A 20,000-nucleotide genomic window follows, 5' to 3' on the forward strand; every position below is an offset into this window, starting at 1 on the left:
TACAGATTGATCAGGTGATTTTGTGTCTATAGTCATAGTGAATCAACAAAGACTGCTTTGGAATACAATGTGTACTATGTTGCGACTATTATAGTGGTAAGAAAACAGATAAATTTTCAAAGCGCGGTTTTAAGATCTGAAAGATCTTCTTACATACATACATGTACAGACATACTTTATTGAGACTCCCTTCAACAGGGCTTTTCAGTCTCAGCTTTTCTTCTTTGTTTACTGCTGTCAGCTCAGAGGTGTTTGATCACTGTAATTTGTACACTAATGATAATATTAATTTTGTACTTTACGCACAAGCATGATTATTTCCATGTACACTACCGTAAAGACTTGTGTATAAACCGCACTCATGTATAAGCCGCACCCCCAACTTTCAAGCATGATTTTAGAAAAAATCCAACAAATGTTTTATAACAATGTTTGAATGTGTAGCCGGGCTTTAGAGTTTAACTGCTCAAAAACAGTGCAAATAAAACACTTGAAAGAACTACTGGCGTGCAAGCTTCGGGTTTAGAACCTGAAGATGCAAACAAACGGCTCTTTTAGGAGCCACCACTTCTACCGAAAGCAATGGTCTCGTGCATAAGCCGCACCCACGACTTTTGGCCCAAAACTTAAGCAAAAACGTGCGACTTATACACAAGTCTTTACGGTTTATTGCTTTCTGGGGCTAGAAATGGGAGCTCTGCTTTTAGGCTTGGCTAAATCTATAAATTATTGGTGTGGCTCACAGTGATCTCCTAGAATTTTTAACCCATTCATCCCTAAACCAGCCTCCATTGAGACCAGTAAAATCGTCTGGTGTTTGAGTAAGAGTAAAAATCTGAAGGTGTCGCTCTTCAGGAGGGAATATGGCTTCAGTGCAAAATAATAATGTTTTTAAGTACAGTATTCCAGGTGTAGGACTGGCTTATGACAGTTTTGTGGGTAAAGCATTTCCTGCACCAAGCAACAATACATGTACATGTTGTCTGAAATTGTTTGTTGTATTAAGTTTGTCTAAAGTGGAAATTGTTCATATGACACTACTTGTGCTATGAAATTTCAAATTTGGAAAGTGTCCGAAACTTACAGTGGTTATCAGTTACATGCGCCTGCAACAATTTTTTCTCATATTTTGAAAGTAAAATTTAGGTGGACGTCAATCAAATGTTTCTATGACAATACTTCTGTTCTCTTGGTGGCAGTTGAATTCGTCAAGGAAACATTTGATTGACGTCCACCTAAATTTTTATAAAATTTTGTTAAAAATGTTGTTGAGGGGCGCATGTTACTGATAACTGCTGTAACATGAACATAAAAGCATGAAATGTTTTTGTTAAATGAAATGAAATGAAATGTTTTGGTAAATTAAAGGTAATTGTGCTCCCTGATGTGGATTTTTGTTTGATTTTTGTTTTCAGTAAGGGTTTCGTTATTACTATTAATGTCATCTTCTTTGTGATTCTTATTTATTTCAGACTTCACCAAAGTAGATGATGTGAATAACCTAAACACTGGTGGTAGAATTGGTGAGGATTCTACAGGTGGGATCAGAACACATGATATCAGAACACATGCATTACAAGACTTTTCTGATGGTAAGTTTCTCTTAAACTTAGTACTCTTTAATTTGGACTAATTGTTGCTGAAGGATGAAAATTAAATGGTTTACACATATACTCAAATTAGAGACTAACCCTGCACTAAGCATAAACTGTAGGTTTGGATGAGTTGTCAAGTCAGAATACCCATAACAAACTATGATTGCAGAAGTTATTTTTTTTATTTTAAGTTAGTCAAGTTTCCAAGAATATGTATTCTTGAAAATTTGTTTAAATGATGGCAACAGAGGTGTGTAATCTGTAGAAACAAATGTTTCAAATACACCTGTGTTTACATTGTTGAGAAAACCATCTACAAAATTAAATTATACATGTATGTGTTTGCAAAGTTTAGTGAATAGCCCATTTCCGAGTTGCTGCATGCCTCAGTTTCAAAGCGAGTCCTGGTGCACAACCATTCAAATGGAAATGAGTTGCATATTCTTATGCAAATCAAACTCATTTCCCTTACAATAGTTGAGCACCAAGACTCACTTCGAAACCGAGACAAACAGCAACTCGGAAATGGCCCATTGGATTTGGGACAAAGATACTGCACTTGTAAATCTTGGCTGGTAGTGATCAGAGAACCTGCATACATGTAGAATCCACAGGTCTAACCACTGAGCCTATTTGTGGCTTCCCTTAATGTTCTCCTTGTTAAGGTGGCTTCATCTTCATATAGTTTCCTGACCACAGGCAACGTGGTTACTAGAAAGTGGCTGATGGCACGACCGATGCATGGCTCTCCCATGTGGAAAGTAAACAAACATGGCTTCCTAACTTTGGAACCTGTTTTATCGCCAAAATTTTGTGCACTCATCATCTTTTGGAAATGTTTACCTATTCTTAAGAAGGCTGCAAAATCTTTAGAGTCCAACAGAAGATTGAAAAAAATCATTTCCCACCGTTCTGAACAACTTATCTGATTCTAACAACCATCGATCGAGGGACACAGCCGTCATTAGAGTCGTGAATCCTATGGAACACAAGCAAAAATCTCCAAAGGGAGATTCCCATATTTGTAGACCAAGTGAAGAAGATACTCCTCCAGACTTTGTCCCTTTCTGCAAAGAGCTTGAGGTTGAGCTCTCATTCCAAATTCATTCGATTTCTTTGCTCACGTCCACGTAAACATTAGATCTCAAGAAGAGGTACGAGCGCACGTGTCTGTACATAAAGTTGAAAATTACACGCATGCTCAAATGGCAATCTTGCCGAATTCCCATTCTTTGCCATTGAAAAAATGCAGAACTTTCACATGAAATATCTCCAGTTTTCTTCTGTCAAAGTTCTTCAAATTTTGCAGAGTGGTAATTACTGTTTACGCCTTCCATCTGCCAATTCATCAAGAAATTTTGTAAGACAATTTTTAAAGTGGAGCTGAAAGTCACAAATTCGCTAAATGCAACGAAACTACCTTTGTAACCCCTAATTTTTTGGTCTTCAGAAGATTCCTCTGGACAAATGTTATGTAATATTTGTCAAAGTTAAGGAAATTTTCACTGAAGGAAATGGAATAAAATCAATTTGAAAATAAAAGCAAAATAAACACTGTAAACAACTTTAGAGAGTTTTAATTCCAGTTAAAACCTCGTAAATTTAACACTGATGGTTGAAAAGAGTAGTTTTGTCTTTAGAAGTTTGCTTGAGAGAGGTGCGATTAAGAGCAATGCGAACATTTCCATGGATAGTGGATCCTAGTGCCCGCCAAATAAGCAGCGAATAACCATATGGAGCCACCTTAAGCTGAGATCCTGAGCTTTCCTTGTTTTCAAAAGCAGTATCAACTTCATGTGCAAGTACAGCAGCCTATTGTATATGGGTGTTTTCACAGTAAAAGTGAATTTTATTGTACAAAAATGTGTATTGTACCTTGCATTACATTGTACTTATAATAAAATGTAAATTAACACTGAAAAGGAGATTATTGTGTCAGTATTTACAAACTTGAGGAGGATAGTTATGTTGTAGTTCAAATGTTGTCCTTCCCTGCTAGCAGGTCTCTTTCCTTTTGCGTTCGTTGGGCTGATGAGTACGGGAAATAAGACCTCTACATGTACCCTGGGTTGAAACTCACTGTGCTGAGCATAGGGAGTGGTTACTTAGAGAGTGAATTCTCACATGATACTTCATGTTGTGTGGGCAAAACTACTGTAAAGGAATGCGTGGAACACAGTGGGCTCAAGTCACAGTCAGCAAATACTGGGACATGGGCAAGGTTGTGGACAGTGGTTGGATCAAAGTGAGTTTCAACCCATGACGGTTGTCTCTTTTCCTTTACTCATCAGCCCAGTGAATACAAAAAGAAAACCTCCACTAGCAGGGAAATTTTCTCCCAGTTCAAAGTTAATTTTTTTAAACCAGTCATATGAAACCAGTTATACATGTATTTTGATTTTCCTTTGTTTTTAATGGATTGTGATAATGAATAATAGACAAAAAAAAATCAAAATCCAACTGGTTTGAAAAATTACAAACCAAAACAAAAATTGAACCATGTACTTTGTAACACAGACACTTTTGCGTTTAAAGGGAATTGCAGGAGGCACACAAAAGTCATGCAAATTAATGTAAAGACTTCTATGGAAGACAAAAAAAATCAACACAAGCAAGGAAAAAAAGCTTCTTATTGCTTTGTTTTTCCGACCCTGATAATAATATTCTACATAATTTTCTTTCCAGATGATGAAGAAGACAAAACTGAGGTACATGTAGGTCTGCCTAAAATCAATTATTTTTGTTTTGTTTTATTTTCATACAAGTTATAATTTTCATTGAAAACTGGAAAAAAGATTGATGACAGCTGTTATTATCCTTGATTTTTTGGTTAGAATTTGGGTTTCTTTCTTGAATGTTTCTAGGTAAGGCAACGTCTATTGAGTATTCACTCAAACATTTACCTTGGAGTGTTGCATTGATATTTTCTCACTAGTTTAGCTCAGCTGCTTAACTCATTCTGGCATTGAGCACCCCAACTGGCAAGTAAAATCGTCTGCCGTTAGCCAGAGTAAAATATTTTAAGTGTCACTTTCAACTAGGGAAGGGCTAAGGTAAGAGCATTTTACTAATGTTACAAAGTTAATGTTTATCTCTAGCTTTTAGCAGGACAAAGAAAACAGCCTCCCTTTTGGACATTTGAGTATTACCAAACCTTCTTTGATGTGGACACTTACCAAGTGAGAATCTTCCTTTTTCACTAAACCTTAAGGCGCATTTACACGACAGAGGAAAAATGGCACGGTTCCGATAAAGAGTGGAAGGGTTCCATTCATTTTTGTAAAGAAACAGTGAACTTTTATCCATTCCGCTACTGGACCATAGCCGCCTATGGTCCCGTAGCGGAACGGATTAAAGGTTTTACAACTCTAGTAGAGATACTGTACTTCAAGTAGATCTTATCATGCAGTGCAAGAGTTTATTTTTCTGTTTTATCAACAGGTTGGGAAAAGAATAATTGGTTCAATGGTGCCTATTTTTAGGAAAAACTTCCTTGTGTCTTATATTCGACCAAACCCTGATCTTTATGGTAAGTTACATGTAGAACATTCATGGTGGTGGCCATGGTGTTGATGTGGATGAGTGATAAGAAAATTCCAATTGTAGTACATGATCAGTAGCATGATCACCGTACCCATAATTTCCTGTAACATACCTAAAAATTGTGAAATTGTGTTTATTGGGGTGAAAATCACTTATTTTGGCTTATTTCACACCCAGACTTTCATATCTTTCTAATTTTTCGGAAAATATTAAAGTTTGGTCTGTTAAAACTGAATTTTTGATTTACCCATGACCCCTTGCAGGCGTGGTCTTTCATACAGATAGTCAATTTTGAGGCAAATAAAAAGTAAATACAGAAAGCTTTCACTACATGGAGGATAGTATCCCCTCATTTAGTTCTATTGACACCCTAAACGCTGGCTTTCTGCTCCACTTTTTTGCTCCACTTTACAATTTGAGGTCAGAGCAGATGTCTCTCTCAATTTCCTGAAAATTGCCCCTGAAAAGACATTGTGGACTTCCCAATAATATCCATAGAGGAAAGGTTACCAAGCCTTGTGAAGGGCATGGAAATCATGGCTTCTTTGCGAAGTAGGTTGTGATGTTTACTGGCACTCGAGACTTGGTTCAATATGGCCCAGCATGTTAAAAAAAACGTAGCGACTCAGTCAAAGGCTAATATTTTCCCAACCCTGAAAGCTACGATGACGAAACTGTGGAAATAGCTAGGGGGAACTTGTGAGCATTCAGCAAATGCTTGGTTGGAACCCAGTTATGCCTTGGTTGGATTAGGAGCAACATTGAAAGAAGTGGTCTCGAAAAATATTATTGCGTAATTGCGGAACAGAAAAAGCGTAGCGACTGTTTTGAGAAGTGATTTCTCCATTCGTAGTGGATCCCTCAAACTAATTTTTCTGTAAGTTAAAGCACAAGGTATAAGCATTTAGTTCAGATGGTTTTGAACCCACAGATCTCAATTGAAGACTTGTTTCAAACAATAACCTAGTGAGCGCCAGAATTCCAAAGCACAGCGTTACAGTAAGGAAACTACGGAATTTTGAATCTTTTTAATGTGTTTTAATAAACTTGAACTGTTAAAATTTGGCTCATATGCGGTATTTACTGCGTGTTATCACTGGTTATTGTCCGTTAATCCACATAAGTGTTTTCTCCTATGAAAAATGGTTTTAAAGACTTTCAATTTGAAAATTGTGTTATGCGTTACACTCAAAATTTCCCTATTTTTCTATCCTTTTCATTTGTTTTCTCAAGAAAAGAAAGTCGCTAACCCTTTTTACACCCTGTACGCTAATCAACAAGGATAACCTTAGAATTCAGCAAAAATATAGCTTTATTGAAGACGTTAAACTGAATAAATCAGGAAATGTTTCTGAGTCACCCCCAATAGGCTAGTTTCGAATTGTGCAGCAACAAAAGAACAGTGTCTAGGTTCAGGGAAATAATTAGCATATTGTATTGTTCAAAACAAAGAAAATGCAAATTATTCCCCTGAACCTCGACTCTATTCTTTTGTTTCTGCACAATTCGAAACTAGCCTATTGGGTATGGTGATTGTGCTACACATCTAGTCAGTTAACTTAAAGATGTGGCCTTTGAGTATTGTATGTATCTTGTATATATAATAGAGTGGTTGCCATAGTTGTCCAGCAAAGTTTGTTACTTGTGTACTTTTCTCTGAAAGAAGCCTAGCTGCTTGTTTACATGTAATATCTATTTTACTGTATGATAATAATTGCAATTTTGTGAAATGGTAAAATAAAGTGATCGCAAAACTTGGCTAGGCGCCCTTGTGCTAAGCTCTTTTGCTTGAACAAAACATGCTAACTGGCATGTTTAATCCTTATTTTAAAATATTTGCTTAGGATAGAATTATAGGTTGATTAACATTCAACAACTTTGTTTAGTTTGGTTTTTGACCTTTTGCTGAAAAACTGTAATTACCGTAATTAAATTTATTTTAATATGTACATGTAGGTACCTCATTATACTTTCAGGACCTTTCTGGATTTGTGCCACTCTCATTTTTACGACTGCAATAACCGGCAATCTTGCCAGCTACCTTAGTAACCTTGGTGACCATCAGTGGGTATATGATTTCCACAAAGGTAGTGTATGCAATGGACCATTTCCAAATTCACTTAAGGACGGTGCCTGCTATTTTTATTGCACATACGTTCTGCGCATCTTCAGATACTCGGATTTCCTATCGGTAGTGCTTACTAATGCAGGGATATTTTTGCGCAGTTTAAAACTATTCGGAGAAAGCAGAACTTAGCAAGTACTCTTGCTATCCAAAAAGAAAATTGGGGGTAACCATGCATTTTTTCAGAGATTTGGAAAGGAACGCCTTACATTGCTTTGTATTTTAAAGCTTTTTACTAATATTGTTGATTAATTATCTTTGAAAAATGCGTGGTTAACCCCAATTTTCTTTTTGGATTTTAATAACACTTGTTGAGATCTGCTTTTCCCGTATATCCATTCAACTGCGCAAAAATACCTTTGAATTAGTAGGCACCGTCCTTAACAACCTCTACATCCACTCAAAAATGATGTCCCCTTTAACCCATTGACTACTAGGAATGATACTTACCGTAATAGATTTTACTCTGTCTAACCCCACTGGGGGGCAGTTCAGTAGTCAATGTCCTCTTTAATTAACTTATTGACCTCTGGGTGTGATACTTAATAGATTTTACTCTGTCTAATGCCAGATGACTTTACTCATCAATGAGGTAATGACATGCATCTCAACTGCCACTTGTTGGGTGCCCCTGACAATGCATTAAGTAACATCTATTGTGGTTTTACAGTGTGACACCATCTTGGCCTTTACACAAGTTTTATCCTGGACTGATGTTCCCATTTTTTACGTAGTTGTAATGAATGAAACAGTGAATTTATTTATCATTCTAGTCTTACCCTTGACCTTCTCTTTCAATGTACATTAATTTTGGTCTTGAATGTATCTCAAGCTTAATTAAAAACATCTACAGGTCCACTCACTTTAACAGCACCTACATGTTTGTCCACTCAAAAACTTCAAAAGAAATGTCTTGTACATGTAGCAACTATTAGTAAGAGCATTATTCCATAACATTAGACATGTATATACTGCATTGGGTGAGTTTGCCTAAATGATAAATTTGTTTTCTGGTTTTGTTGCAGTTACTCTAGCTGCCGTTGCAATCTTTGCCTATGCCTCTGTGGTGCCCACTGTTTTGTGGGGAGTTCTTCTTTGGAGGAAAAGCAACGCTGGATACTCCTTTCTGGAAATTGTTTGTGTTTATGGCTACTCCCTCTTCATCTACATTCCAATCTCAGTAAGTTCTTGTGGCTCTGGTGTAGTATCGTTATAAAATTATGATTAAACGTTTGTGGCATTGTGAGCATTCGAAAGGATGAATTTATCAGCAACTAATAGATAAAACTTTTAGAGTCTATGTGCCCCTCAAAGACGTTTTATTCTGGTTCAGATGCCCTTTAAGGACGGCGCCTACTATTGCTATTGTGCGTACATGTACGTTCTGCGCATCTCGAGAATACTCGAATTTCCTTGGGGTGGTGCTTATTAAGACAGGGATATCTTTGAGCGGTTCAAACTATGCAGAGGAAGTAGAACTTAGCAAGTGCTCTTGGTATCCAAATTGAAATTGGGGGTAGGCATGCATTTTTTTCAGGGATAATTACTGTAAGCTTCAATTTAGAAAAGAACGCCATACATTGCTTTGTATTTTAAAGCGTTTTACAAATATTGTTGATTAATTATCATCGAAAAATGCGCGGCTAGCCCCAATTTTCTTTTAGGATTTCAATAACACTTGTTAAGATCTGCTTCTCCCACATATTTAGTAAACCGTGCAAAAATACCTTTGAAATAGTAAGCACCGTCCTTAACTGAGCACTTGTTTGCTAACAATGACACAGAGTCATCATCATCATCATCATCATCATCATCGTCATTATTATTATTATTATTATTATTATTATTATTATGTACACTATAGTAATTTTGGCACCAGATTTACGGAAATAGCACGCTGTTCCTAAGAGAATCTAATTATCACAAGCGGCTCAAAAGGGTTCACATAAATAGTTGCACGAGTTAGGCCCGGTTCAAACATCGAACTTTTCATGTGCCGAACCTAATACCTATTTGGGTCGACCCAAATGATTAAGTTCAACGGTTGATTGAGGCGTCGAACTTTTTAGGTGCCAAACCTAATTCTTGGAGTAAGCAAATATTATTTTCAACGGTTTAACTAAGGAAATGAACTGGTGGAAGAGGTTTGAAACGACTCATTTCCATTCCATCCCATTTCGCTTCAGTGCAAAAAGCCAAAATAGTTCGATAATTTACTCGTCACAAGTTGCAACAGCTTTATTTGCTTTGTTTTTTTCTATTCAAGGAAATTGCGATCATATTGAGATGTGAATGCACATCATGAATTGTAGTTCATGTAAATAGCGTTAAAGCAAGTTGGAAGTCAACCATTGTGAGCTCTGTAGTTCGAAAATGCTCCAGCCAGTTTCTCGAGAACGCTCTCACCGATCGTTACGCTTCTCTGATTTCTTTTCGCACAGCACACGTGGTGAAGTGTCACTACTCTCTACCTGCCAATCATCAGCGCAGTTATATCGAAAAATTCATTTAAGTAAAAATTCATTTAAGTAATTAATTTTATGTATTAGGTTCGGCACATGAGAAGGTTCAATGTCTGAATCGGTGTGGAACTTTTGCCGTTCTATTCGACTGGTGCAGTCGACCCAAATACAAATCTGTTGAACCTAACTGATTCATACGTCGAACTTTTTATGTGCCGGATCTAATGGTTAGATTCAGTACATGAAAAGTTCGACGTTTGAAACGGGCCTTAGAGTAAATGCACGCACACACGCTTAAACGCACGTATGTGGGATGGAGTAAATCTTACTTGTATGCAACAATTTATGGCAGATCACGCAGCTAAGTTTCGAGATTTTGCTCAATACATCTAATTAGTTACGCGTGCCCGCTGAGCAGAAAACCCTTTGGAGCATTCTTAATCAAGTGGGGAACTAACAGAAAAGAGCTCAGATACAATAACAATCAGACCTTAGAGCTGATGTGCAGTGAGACGATGGATACATGGACTTGGAAACAAAGGTTTTCGTAACCAGCGTTAGAAGTCACCGATTTGACTCCTTGTGCTCGTTTTAAGAGGACTTGAATATCTCTTTATTCATTTAAAGGGCTAAATTAACCAATAATGTTGTTTTTGATATTTCTACGATAAAAAAATAGTCAACTTTTGGTAAAACTGAGCTTCTCTCTGTGGCTGGCTATAGGCAAGACCTCGGGCACAAACTTCCCTATGCGAAACTCCTGGTCGTTGAAAAACAGCGAACCTCAGGAACCTCTTCTAACTATATTTTAAGGTTTAACTGCTGCGGCCTGAGACATTTGTATTTCAACTTTTACGTCGTAGTTCCATCAAGACTTTCTGTTTTGTCTTCCTAGGTTCTGTGGGTAGTTCCAATTGAGTGGCTAAGGTGGCTTCTGGTGATGCTAGGAATGTGTCTTTCAGGTGGGGAAACTAGATTTAAGGTTTTAATAGTTGCGTTCTAACATTCATAATTTTCCAAACCAGACAGGCATCAAACTATGTCAGGCATTCGGCTTGTTCCAAAAAATAACTCTCTCCTCGAACTGCGCCGTCTATTTAGCAAATCGAATGTGGTTCAGCGTTGCCTATACTCTTATCGACAACGGTATTTGCCAACGTTGTGGACTCACGAGACGCAGCCGAGAGAGTCCGTTGCAAATTAGCCAATCAGATTGCGAGATTTCAAATAATTGTGGTAAGATTGTATTTCTATTGGTTTGACCAAATATTTAAACTAATGGCAAGATCCCCGGAGCACAACTTACTGGTAAGAAGATTAGACTTTAACATTACTATTGATGGTGTACCATTTTCCTCTTTTTTGATGAACATGTAAAAGGACTGAAATGAAGGCCCGGGAAAACGGCATCGACATTTGCTGCAACATCCGCTCGATTTTGTCAAACAACGATGTTGAAACCGTTTGCAGTGTTGAAACACGTTGAATTGAAGTAGAATAGATGTTGAATGAGTTGAACGAATTAACTGAACACAAAACACAAAATAAAATAATTATCCCTTAAATGTTTATTTTGTGGTTTGTGTTCACTTTGTTTGTGTGTATGTGTGTATGCCAACCTAAATTTGTATTAATGCATACATGTACGGAACTGGCTACCTACCTATCTTTTTAACTTTGTAGTCATTCTAGGTTGCCAGCCCGCTCTCTCTCTTTTTTAATCATTAAATGTATTTATCAGGGAAAATAAAGGTGGTTGTTGTTGTTGTTGTTGTTTAGCCTTCGCGGGAGTTCTCCAGAAAAAAAATTCGAACGCGCGCTGTTTTCAAGGAAACTAGCACAAAGATGAACTATATATCAATACAAAAGTTAATAAATTCAGAATTCGAAAAAACGTATAAGCGTTTTATTTATCTGTTGGTGAAGGCGAAGGAAGCCGGTAAACAGTAAAATGACTTAGCGCCATTCCGTCGAATTAATCGTGTATCAAACGTGATCGCTGATGAAATGTAACTGCACAGTGTCAATCCCAAAGCGTCAATCTTTCAAAATGTGTGAGCATTTTCCCGTATTTCCCATTGGTTCTCTTTTTATAGGTCCTTCAAGTTCCAACTATTAAAAAGTTTCGAAACGTGTTGCGTTCCGAAGCCGCCACGAGGGAAGTATTGGTTTTGAAGTAATTCGTTTGAAGAGAATTTATCTCATCAAAATCGTAGTGCGAGTTTTCCCCTTCGAAAGAAATACAAGCATGTCACGTCTTCTCTGAGAATTATGTCAACAACGGGCTAACGCTTTGAGCTGCCAGCCAATGATATGATAGGACCCCGGAAGTTTGCAGAAAGCAAAATGACCTTTCGCGGGAAAGCAATAGTGTTTTTAGTCACATTTTATCCTAGTTAGCTTCTTCGCGCCTATTTACCAGTGGTAATAACTATGGGGAAAACCAGTAAGAAAATTGCAAGGGCGACGAAAAATGAAACCGAGGAGCGAGATTACAAGGATGCTCTAGTGGCCGACATGAAAGCAATCGGGTAGGTTTGTCTGTGTCCAACTTGCCCTTTGCAATGTTTTTTGTACTGGCTCCAGGGAAAGATGCCGGGGAAGAGCTGTATGCTTTCTCCACATCTTCTTGGGAAATCTTCGAAGGCTGATCAAACCACGAGCCTTAAATTTATCGCTATCCGCAAGATTTTTTCTTTTTTCGTTCAAGAAATTGTTTTTTTTTCTTCTTGGGTCCTGGCGTAGCTTTTGTCTTTATCCAAGGACTTTTCTCTTTTCTTGAGCGTTTCATGAAGACGTAGTTACTTTGCTATTTTTGAAAAGTAGAGTTTTTCGCGAATGTAAACAAAAACGCTAATTATTTGGAATAGGATCCGTTTTTCCGCGAAAAACTCGCTGGGGAGTTCACGTCTTACAAAGATTATAACGCCTTTATAATTTATTAGCTTTAAAAAAATCTCTAACTCGAGCGCGTTTTAAGATTTGAATTTAATTTTTTGGGAAATTGAAGTTTAAATTATTAACTTTAATTTGGTCGAAAAAAAAATCGGCAAAAGTAGCCCGCGAAGGTTTGGAGTAAGCTTAAGAGCCGTTTCCCCCTCCTTCAACAAACGACAACGGCGACGGCAACGAGAACATCATCTCAAAATATGAATTCGCATTATTGCAATCACTTCGTGACTATTTCAGCCTTTTTAATGTGACAAGGGTGTGGTAGTTTCTCAAGAATAGAAAGTTTAAGAAACCACGACGGCTACGGCGACGAAAATGTCACTTCAAACTTTTAGTTTGAGCTATCCTATAACCAGATTGGTACGTACGGATTTGAAGGAAAGAGAGAGGAGGAAAGATTCACTGTTATTTACCCACGTTGTCATCAAAACCTGAAAATTGGTTATTTTACGTTGTTGCTTTGACGAGTACGGTAGAGCAATGTACATTACTGCTTTTTGCTTAAAGTCCCTCGTGACACTGGCCACAACGGCGCTTAATTTAGGGGAGAAAATGAAAATTAATCCTCAAGTACTGACGTCCTTCACAAACCCTCAGATTTCGGCTATTTTACGTTTATTTTTTCTTACGACGGCAAGGAAATGGACAAAAGTGAAAAACGCACGTGCAGGGCGTGCAAAGCCATTGTTTTTGTCCACTAAATATGCAAAGTTGTGACTATCTCATTGCCGCCGGCATTGGTTGTGGTCGCATTAGGGAGTTGACACTAGTGTTAAATCAAGCTCTATTGTTAAGTGTTCCCCTAGAGTAGTGTCAACAATACTGTTACACTTTGTTTCTCTCAAGTGTGACCTCCAATCTCGACCCCAGAGCTCTTCTATTTTGCGCATAAGAGCTCTGGGGAACCCTGATACAAAGTGTCCTCTCATTGGTTTTCGTAAGAACAATGAAAAGCGTCTCTGATTGGTGGATTCATGTTAGGAAGAGGAGAGAGCAGGCGCCGTAAGCCGACAAATAGCCAATTTTTGGCTGTAAGAACCCTACGGCGCATGTTCTCCTACATAGAGTTTCCCAGAGCCTGGGGCCTAGAGTCATGCGCAGACATGAGATCCGAGGCTCTGGTGACGAGAATGGTATGACCTCGACCAATGTCATTGCTGAAGTTCCCTATTGATGGGTATGCGCGTGCGCACAAATCGCCGGGTCTCTCAAATCGGTCTCTTAATGACGTGTCCGCATCCATAGTAACAACCGCAGCTGTACCCTGGGACTACATTCAAGGCCTCTCGTGAGCTTTGTTGAATCAAATATTGATGATGTGTTGAAACCGTTTACCCATCCTAGCAGTCAATCAACATCGTTCAACACCGTTCAACATCGTTCAACACCGTTCAACATCGTTCAACATCGTTCAACATCGTTCAACATCGTTCAACATCGTTCAACATCGTTCAACATCGTTCAACATCGTTCAACATCAGTCAACAAAATCGAACGGATGTTGAAGCCGCCGTTTGCCCTATATATATATTTTTTAAGTGCAGAAGTGGCCCTCGCACTTATACACCTGAAAAATTCCAACTAACTAATGTTACAAACATTTCTTTTCAGGTACCGTTTTGCTTTCAACCTTTTGGCCTGCAGTTGAAGACGATGATAAAAAGGTAGTCTATCTACTTTTCCGTAGGCTTCGTTTACTTGTTTTGCAGAAATCTGTGTCTAAAAATATGTTACCTATCGCTTAAAATCTCGTTTATTCTAGTGACCTATTGTTTTGATCAAGTAGCAAAAGTGTGAACAAAAATCATGTTGAATTGTGTTGGGTTAAACGTATGCTGTTGTCTTATTCTGTCCCTTTCTTCTAAAATTTTAGATTGCTGCCTTGATCTTGGCAATTATTTTACTTTTTCATGGACTTCTTGCTGTAGGATTCAAGGTAAACAGTGTAGACTAATAGCAAGGAAATTCAAACTTTTCCATTAATCAGTCTCGTCCGTGGAGTTTAGTCCAAGTATTTCATCGAGAATTTAATCAACGGTACATCCTTTGCTTTTACGCTGTACGCAAAGCATCACAGTTATAGCGCAAGTAAATAAGACTCGAACTTGAAAATAATGTACATCTGATTGCAAGGCATAGTCGAAATCTCCAAAAGAGCGCACTCCTTCTTGGTTCTCAAAAAAAAAGAAACAAAACAATGAAGTGAATTTTATGCTTGAACTCTTCTAGGGCTGGTTCACCAGTTGGGGACACCGATTTACGATTTTACATATAATTATGATATCAAACATTAGTTTTTGAGGAGAGGGGTAAACCTGAATACTCCGGTGGAGTAAAACCTCTAGAAGCAGAGTAGAGTCCAACAAACTCCACCCACATATGACTCCGAGTCTGGAAATCGAACCCTGGCCACATTGGTGGGAAGCGAGTGCTGTCACCTCTGCGCCAGCCCTGCTCTTAGAGCTCTCTTTCCTTATTGGGGAATACTATTCCGTGCATAACGGAAACGGAACAGTTTCTCAAAGCATTGCTGGCTATAGTATAAATTAGTTGAAGTCACATGAAAAATTTGCGATGACGATTTACGTGGTGTGATTAATACCAGGTGGCAGAAAGGTGGTAGAAAGGTGACGAGGTTTCAAAAAGCTGAAGTTAGGTTGTGTCTGCAGAGTTGATTAAAGAAAATGACCGCTGTAGGGAGATAAAGAAGCTTACAATTCGAGCTTTAGCTCTTAAGTCGGAGAGAGAATTCGCCTAGAGTTAAGAAATGAATGTGTGATGTTGTCATTTAATATTCTGGATCCAGTTGTGCAAAGCCTGCTCAAGGTAATCCCGGATTATGGGAACCTTTAAGACCTTTTTTAAGCGCAAAATTCAAGCCTCGGTTAATCGACTTTTGAACAAATGGGCCTTGTTTGTCGATTTAGGTGAGGAATTTAGTCACATAGTATCACTTAGGGTAACAATTAAACTGTATCGAGATTTATATAGGTTTACATGTAAGTCCGACAAACGTCTTTCATTATTATTATTAAAAAAAAAAAAACCACGCCAATATGCAAGCAGGTGGAATGGCCGAGGAATATAAGAGACACCACAACAGATTAGCTGAATTACTCGCAATTAAGAAGGGAGAGAACTACGCCAGCACCGTGTCGTGGCTAAGAGAAAAAGTATCGTTTGCTATCCTCCGCTCAGCTCTCCTCTGCCTTCCAGAGGAAAAAGACGGAATGTAGACCTTCAGGACACAGACATTACAATCGAGAATGTGACCGCCAGAATTTCTTATTACTGGGTTGCCGTATGGCAATCCCAGTCGGAAAATGGGTTGATTTCTCCGTTTTATTTTCCGTGTAGGTAAAAGTCTTGCCTTTCACTCCCCTGGTAAGTGGTGTCTTTGTGCATAGAGCCTTCTGTGCGTATTTTCTTAGGATCGAGAGGGTAATGGAAATGCGTAGATTTCTCTGGTGGACACAGTAGAATCATTAACTTAGCCTGCAATGGCTTCGAAAGTCATGTAACGCGAATGGCATTTTAGTGGATCCTTAAACAAAATATACCCTTATGGAGCTCAATAATGGAAAGTCAGTTGGATAAACTAGGCAGGCGGTGAAATACAAACACCTGGAATCTTAAAAGCGACGAGTAATGGACTTCGACAACAATCTATCGCCCGTCAAGCCGAAATCAGAGTGAGCTGTATTTCAAGTATTTTACCAAGTGTGCTGTTATGTAGAACACTGAAACCAAATGGAAAATTCTCTGGTAACTTATGGGTTCAACAAAGACAGAAAACGAATCGAACACCTTAAGTGGATCTGCGATCAACTCTGCACAGTCTTCAGTAAAAAAATAATTGGAAATGTGACAGCCAAGAATTATTTGAAAGAAAGCTTGTCGTCTATTTTGTGCTTCATTATTAAAGGAAAAGGTTCTTCATGGAAACGGTTTGATCCTGAAATTTTGTTTGTTGTAATATTGCGCATATTTGACACGATTGAGTTTTTTCTTTTCACGCACGTAATGAAAGAGGAAGGGGTTTTTGCCTCTAATAGCAAATATGTTGTTTGTTTCAAAAAATTGTTCGCTGGAAAAGGTCGCCTTTATGACTTCATCATGTTTTATAATATGCGAGCATAACTGGATAGTTTTTATGGCAATAGTAAAGCATTTTCGTGCATCTTTCTATTGTGCTAACTTAATTAAATATAAATATACATTCTGCCTCGTGAGTTTGTTATTCTCGTCAACCAGCAATGGCGTCAAAAGTCATTGCAACGCGAATGGCGTTTTAGTCAACAAAATATGCTCTCATGGAGCTCAAGAAGGGAACGTCAATTGGATGACCAAGACAGGTGATGATGATCTGGAATCTTAAAAGCGACGAGTAATGGACTTCGACAACAATCTTTCACCCGTCGAGCCGAAAGTGAGCTGTATTTCCCCTATTTTATCAATTGGAAAATTATCTGGTAACTTATGGGTTCAACAAAGTCAAGTAAAAAAAAATAATTGGAAATGTGACAGTCAAGAGTTATTTGAAAGAAAGCTCGTCGACTATTTTGTGCAAGATTATTCAAGGAGAAGGTTCTTCAGGAAAGGGTTTGAACCTGAAGTACATGGTAATTTGACACGATTGAGTGCTCGCAATGAAATGGATAAGGGTTTTTGCCTCTAAGAGCAAGTATGTTGTTTGTTTCAATAAATGTTTCGCTGAAAAAGGATTCTGTGATATTATTTTCTGTCTTTGTGAATTATAATATCATGTTTTGTATTGATTTTTCGAGCTTAAGGTTGAAATGTGATACGGCAGGATATTTTTAGTATTGCTCTGTAAGCAGGAAGGGTTCACGAAAATAAACAGGTCTGTTTGAAGCGTGCTTGAGTTTCAACAAAATGAGCCCCAAAATCAGCAAAAAATTGTGACACCGATGAATAATAAAGTAGCTGCTATTTCCAAAATGAGAGTAAATTTTTGACTTTGCAGAAACAATGGTCAACCTCAAGAGTTGGGCGATTGTGATCTTTGTTTTGAATTCGCTCATTTATTGTCAAACTTTATAACACTTGACAGAAAAAGAAACTTACGAAAACCCGGTATCTTGCCATCATTTGGCACAGATGCTTCACTGTTTGGCGAGTAAACATGCCACGGTAACATCACAGCGCCGGCTGAATTCCATCAATGTTACTTTCGATTCAAGCTAACAAAATCTGTACCCTGCTGAGTTCGCATTTGTTAGCGTTAATAGTATTTTCGGTCCAATGCTTCTGTTTTACGAAGGGGTATATGTTTTAGGTCACCCATCCAGATACTAACCCCGCCGGAGGGGACTTAAGGGCCCACTGACGTATTTTTTGGAGTGCGTTGCTAAGGATGTAATGGTTAAGTAATTTGAGAGAATTTGGCATTATTTTGGTCATTTTCCAACTTTTGCAAGCCAATGACCCTAAATATGACGTCATCATGCCACGCCCATGGTCACATGACCAATAACAGAAAACTCTAAATTTGTCTCAGTGCTACGCAATTTGGGTATTTAATCGGTGGTTTGATAATTTGTTTTCGTTTTTGCATCCAGCCAAACATGGTTTTCTTTTTATTTTGAAAAATGTTCTTTTTAAAGACATAAACGATACTGAAATACCCATAACCTTTTCAAAAAAGATGATTTGAAAAAATCAATGCTTAGCTATATTCTGTATTTGGGGGTGAAACGTGCCTTATAAAAAAAAATCCAATATAAAGACCACCGGAAATTTAGCTTTTTCTCAAACCGGAAGTCAGTTCGTTTACGCATGCGCAGTTGATCTGAGAACGACCGCGAGGAAGAACCTTCGATGGACACAACAGTTCGTGTGGTGACTTTTGCTTGTGAGTGGGTTTTCTTGTCAGCTCATGATTTGATGACATCAGTCACCGGAAGTAATGTTTCACTTCCTTAGCAACGCGGGGAAAATCAGTCTGTGGGCCCTTAACTTCAGTAAACTTTAGTATATGTATTTACATTCGGCGGAGAAAGAATGTAAATATTTTCCTGTTGGCATGAAATGCACGGGTGCCGCTATGGCATTGAATTCGTCTATTGTTATTTAGATATATAAGTTTGTCAGGATGTAATGTATTCATCTCAGCTCTCGAACTTTCAAATTTTATTTTAGATCACTTTGTATGTCTGGAAATCTTATATTACCTCTAGCCCCCAGAGGTTAGTGCGCCTGCATTTGGTTGGGGAATACGTTCCTATTTTCCCACTGGGTTTTTGGGTTTGCGTATCAGGCGGTTGCACATCCTTTAGCCTGAGCGGTTCTTACTTTACCTTGTAACTAGTATCTTATCTGAAAGGTCTAGATAGCAGCAACAATATAGATAGTCGTATAAACATAACAACTTTCTTTAATTTTCCAGACATGTTTCGACGGTACATCCGTCATCTTCAGTGTTACATATTTTGAAATCGCCGTTGAATTTAAAGCGCGCGCGATCTTACAAACTTCGTTACATTGCGTTGTCAATATTGCGTATTAAATCAAAACAGAACAAAACAAAAATTTAAATGAGTGACGCTTAGTTCCTTACAGGGAGAGAGTCAGGTTAATGTGTTTCACCTGCTGGTTGAGATCGGGCTTCTCCCATTTTATATACATGGATTCCTTAAGCTTCACTTGGTACTTAGTGGCTGCAGAGTCCAGGATCTCGAGCAATCCTGTGTGCAGGATGCCTTACAAGACTCTGAACTCTGCAGATGTTTAAAAACGTTCGAAGATCTGTCTGAAAGTAAGTGCTCGCGCACTCGTGTGGAGAAGTGTCGGCTGGTTTCACCAACATAACAAGCATTACAACTTGCACACGAAAATTTATAGACCACACGCGTGCGAAGCCCTACAGGGACAGCATCTTTCACATTAAAAAGACTCCTGACTTTGAAAGTAGTGAAGACTAACCTTATATCAATAGGTTTACATAACCGATTAGCAAGTTTGCGTATACACCTCTGTGCCGTGACTGAGAAGTGCCCAACGTAAGGGATTTTAAAGAAAAACTTAGGTGTTTCCTGGGGCTCGATTCCTGAATGAGACTGTGTTTTCCCTCCCTTGACTGCTGTCTGAATATATTTAGAAATATATTTGTTGATAAGGTTTTCAGGGAAGAGATTCCTCCGCAGAATGACAGACAATTTTTGAAGATCAGTATGGAACCCCATCCAAGTGTTGTTTATCTTAAAAGTTCTATCAATCAAGGTTTTGATTAACCCCAGTTTGTAGGTAAAGGGGCAAAAACTCAGATAACTGGTGAGCAAACCTGTGAAAGTTTTTTTCCGG

The 20,000-nt window shown here is 38.3% G+C and overlaps 1 protein-coding gene across 1 annotated transcript in view; it reads left to right on the forward strand.

Annotated features, from left to right (window-relative positions):
* The window catches only part of LOC138022746 (protein YIPF1-like), a 35,158-nt gene that overhangs the window by 7,220 nt on the left and 7,938 nt on the right, over positions 1-20,000 (forward strand). The window contains exons 3-11 of the mRNA XM_068869680.1: positions 1,473-1,592; positions 4,281-4,303; positions 4,694-4,774; positions 5,037-5,124; positions 7,115-7,225; positions 8,289-8,443; positions 10,621-10,687; positions 14,289-14,341; positions 14,551-14,613. Of these exons, the coding sequence (XP_068725781.1) occupies positions 1,473-1,592; positions 4,281-4,303; positions 4,694-4,774; positions 5,037-5,124; positions 7,115-7,225; positions 8,289-8,443; positions 10,621-10,687; positions 14,289-14,341; positions 14,551-14,613 (761 nt within the window). The remainder of the gene's footprint in view (positions 1-1,472; positions 1,593-4,280; positions 4,304-4,693; positions 4,775-5,036; positions 5,125-7,114; positions 7,226-8,288; positions 8,444-10,620; positions 10,688-14,288; positions 14,342-14,550; positions 14,614-20,000) is intronic.

Source organism: Montipora capricornis, chromosome 11 (assembly GCF_036669925.1).
Source record: "Montipora capricornis isolate CH-2021 chromosome 11, ASM3666992v2, whole genome shotgun sequence".
NCBI lineage: Eukaryota > Metazoa > Cnidaria > Anthozoa > Scleractinia > Acroporidae > Montipora > Montipora capricornis.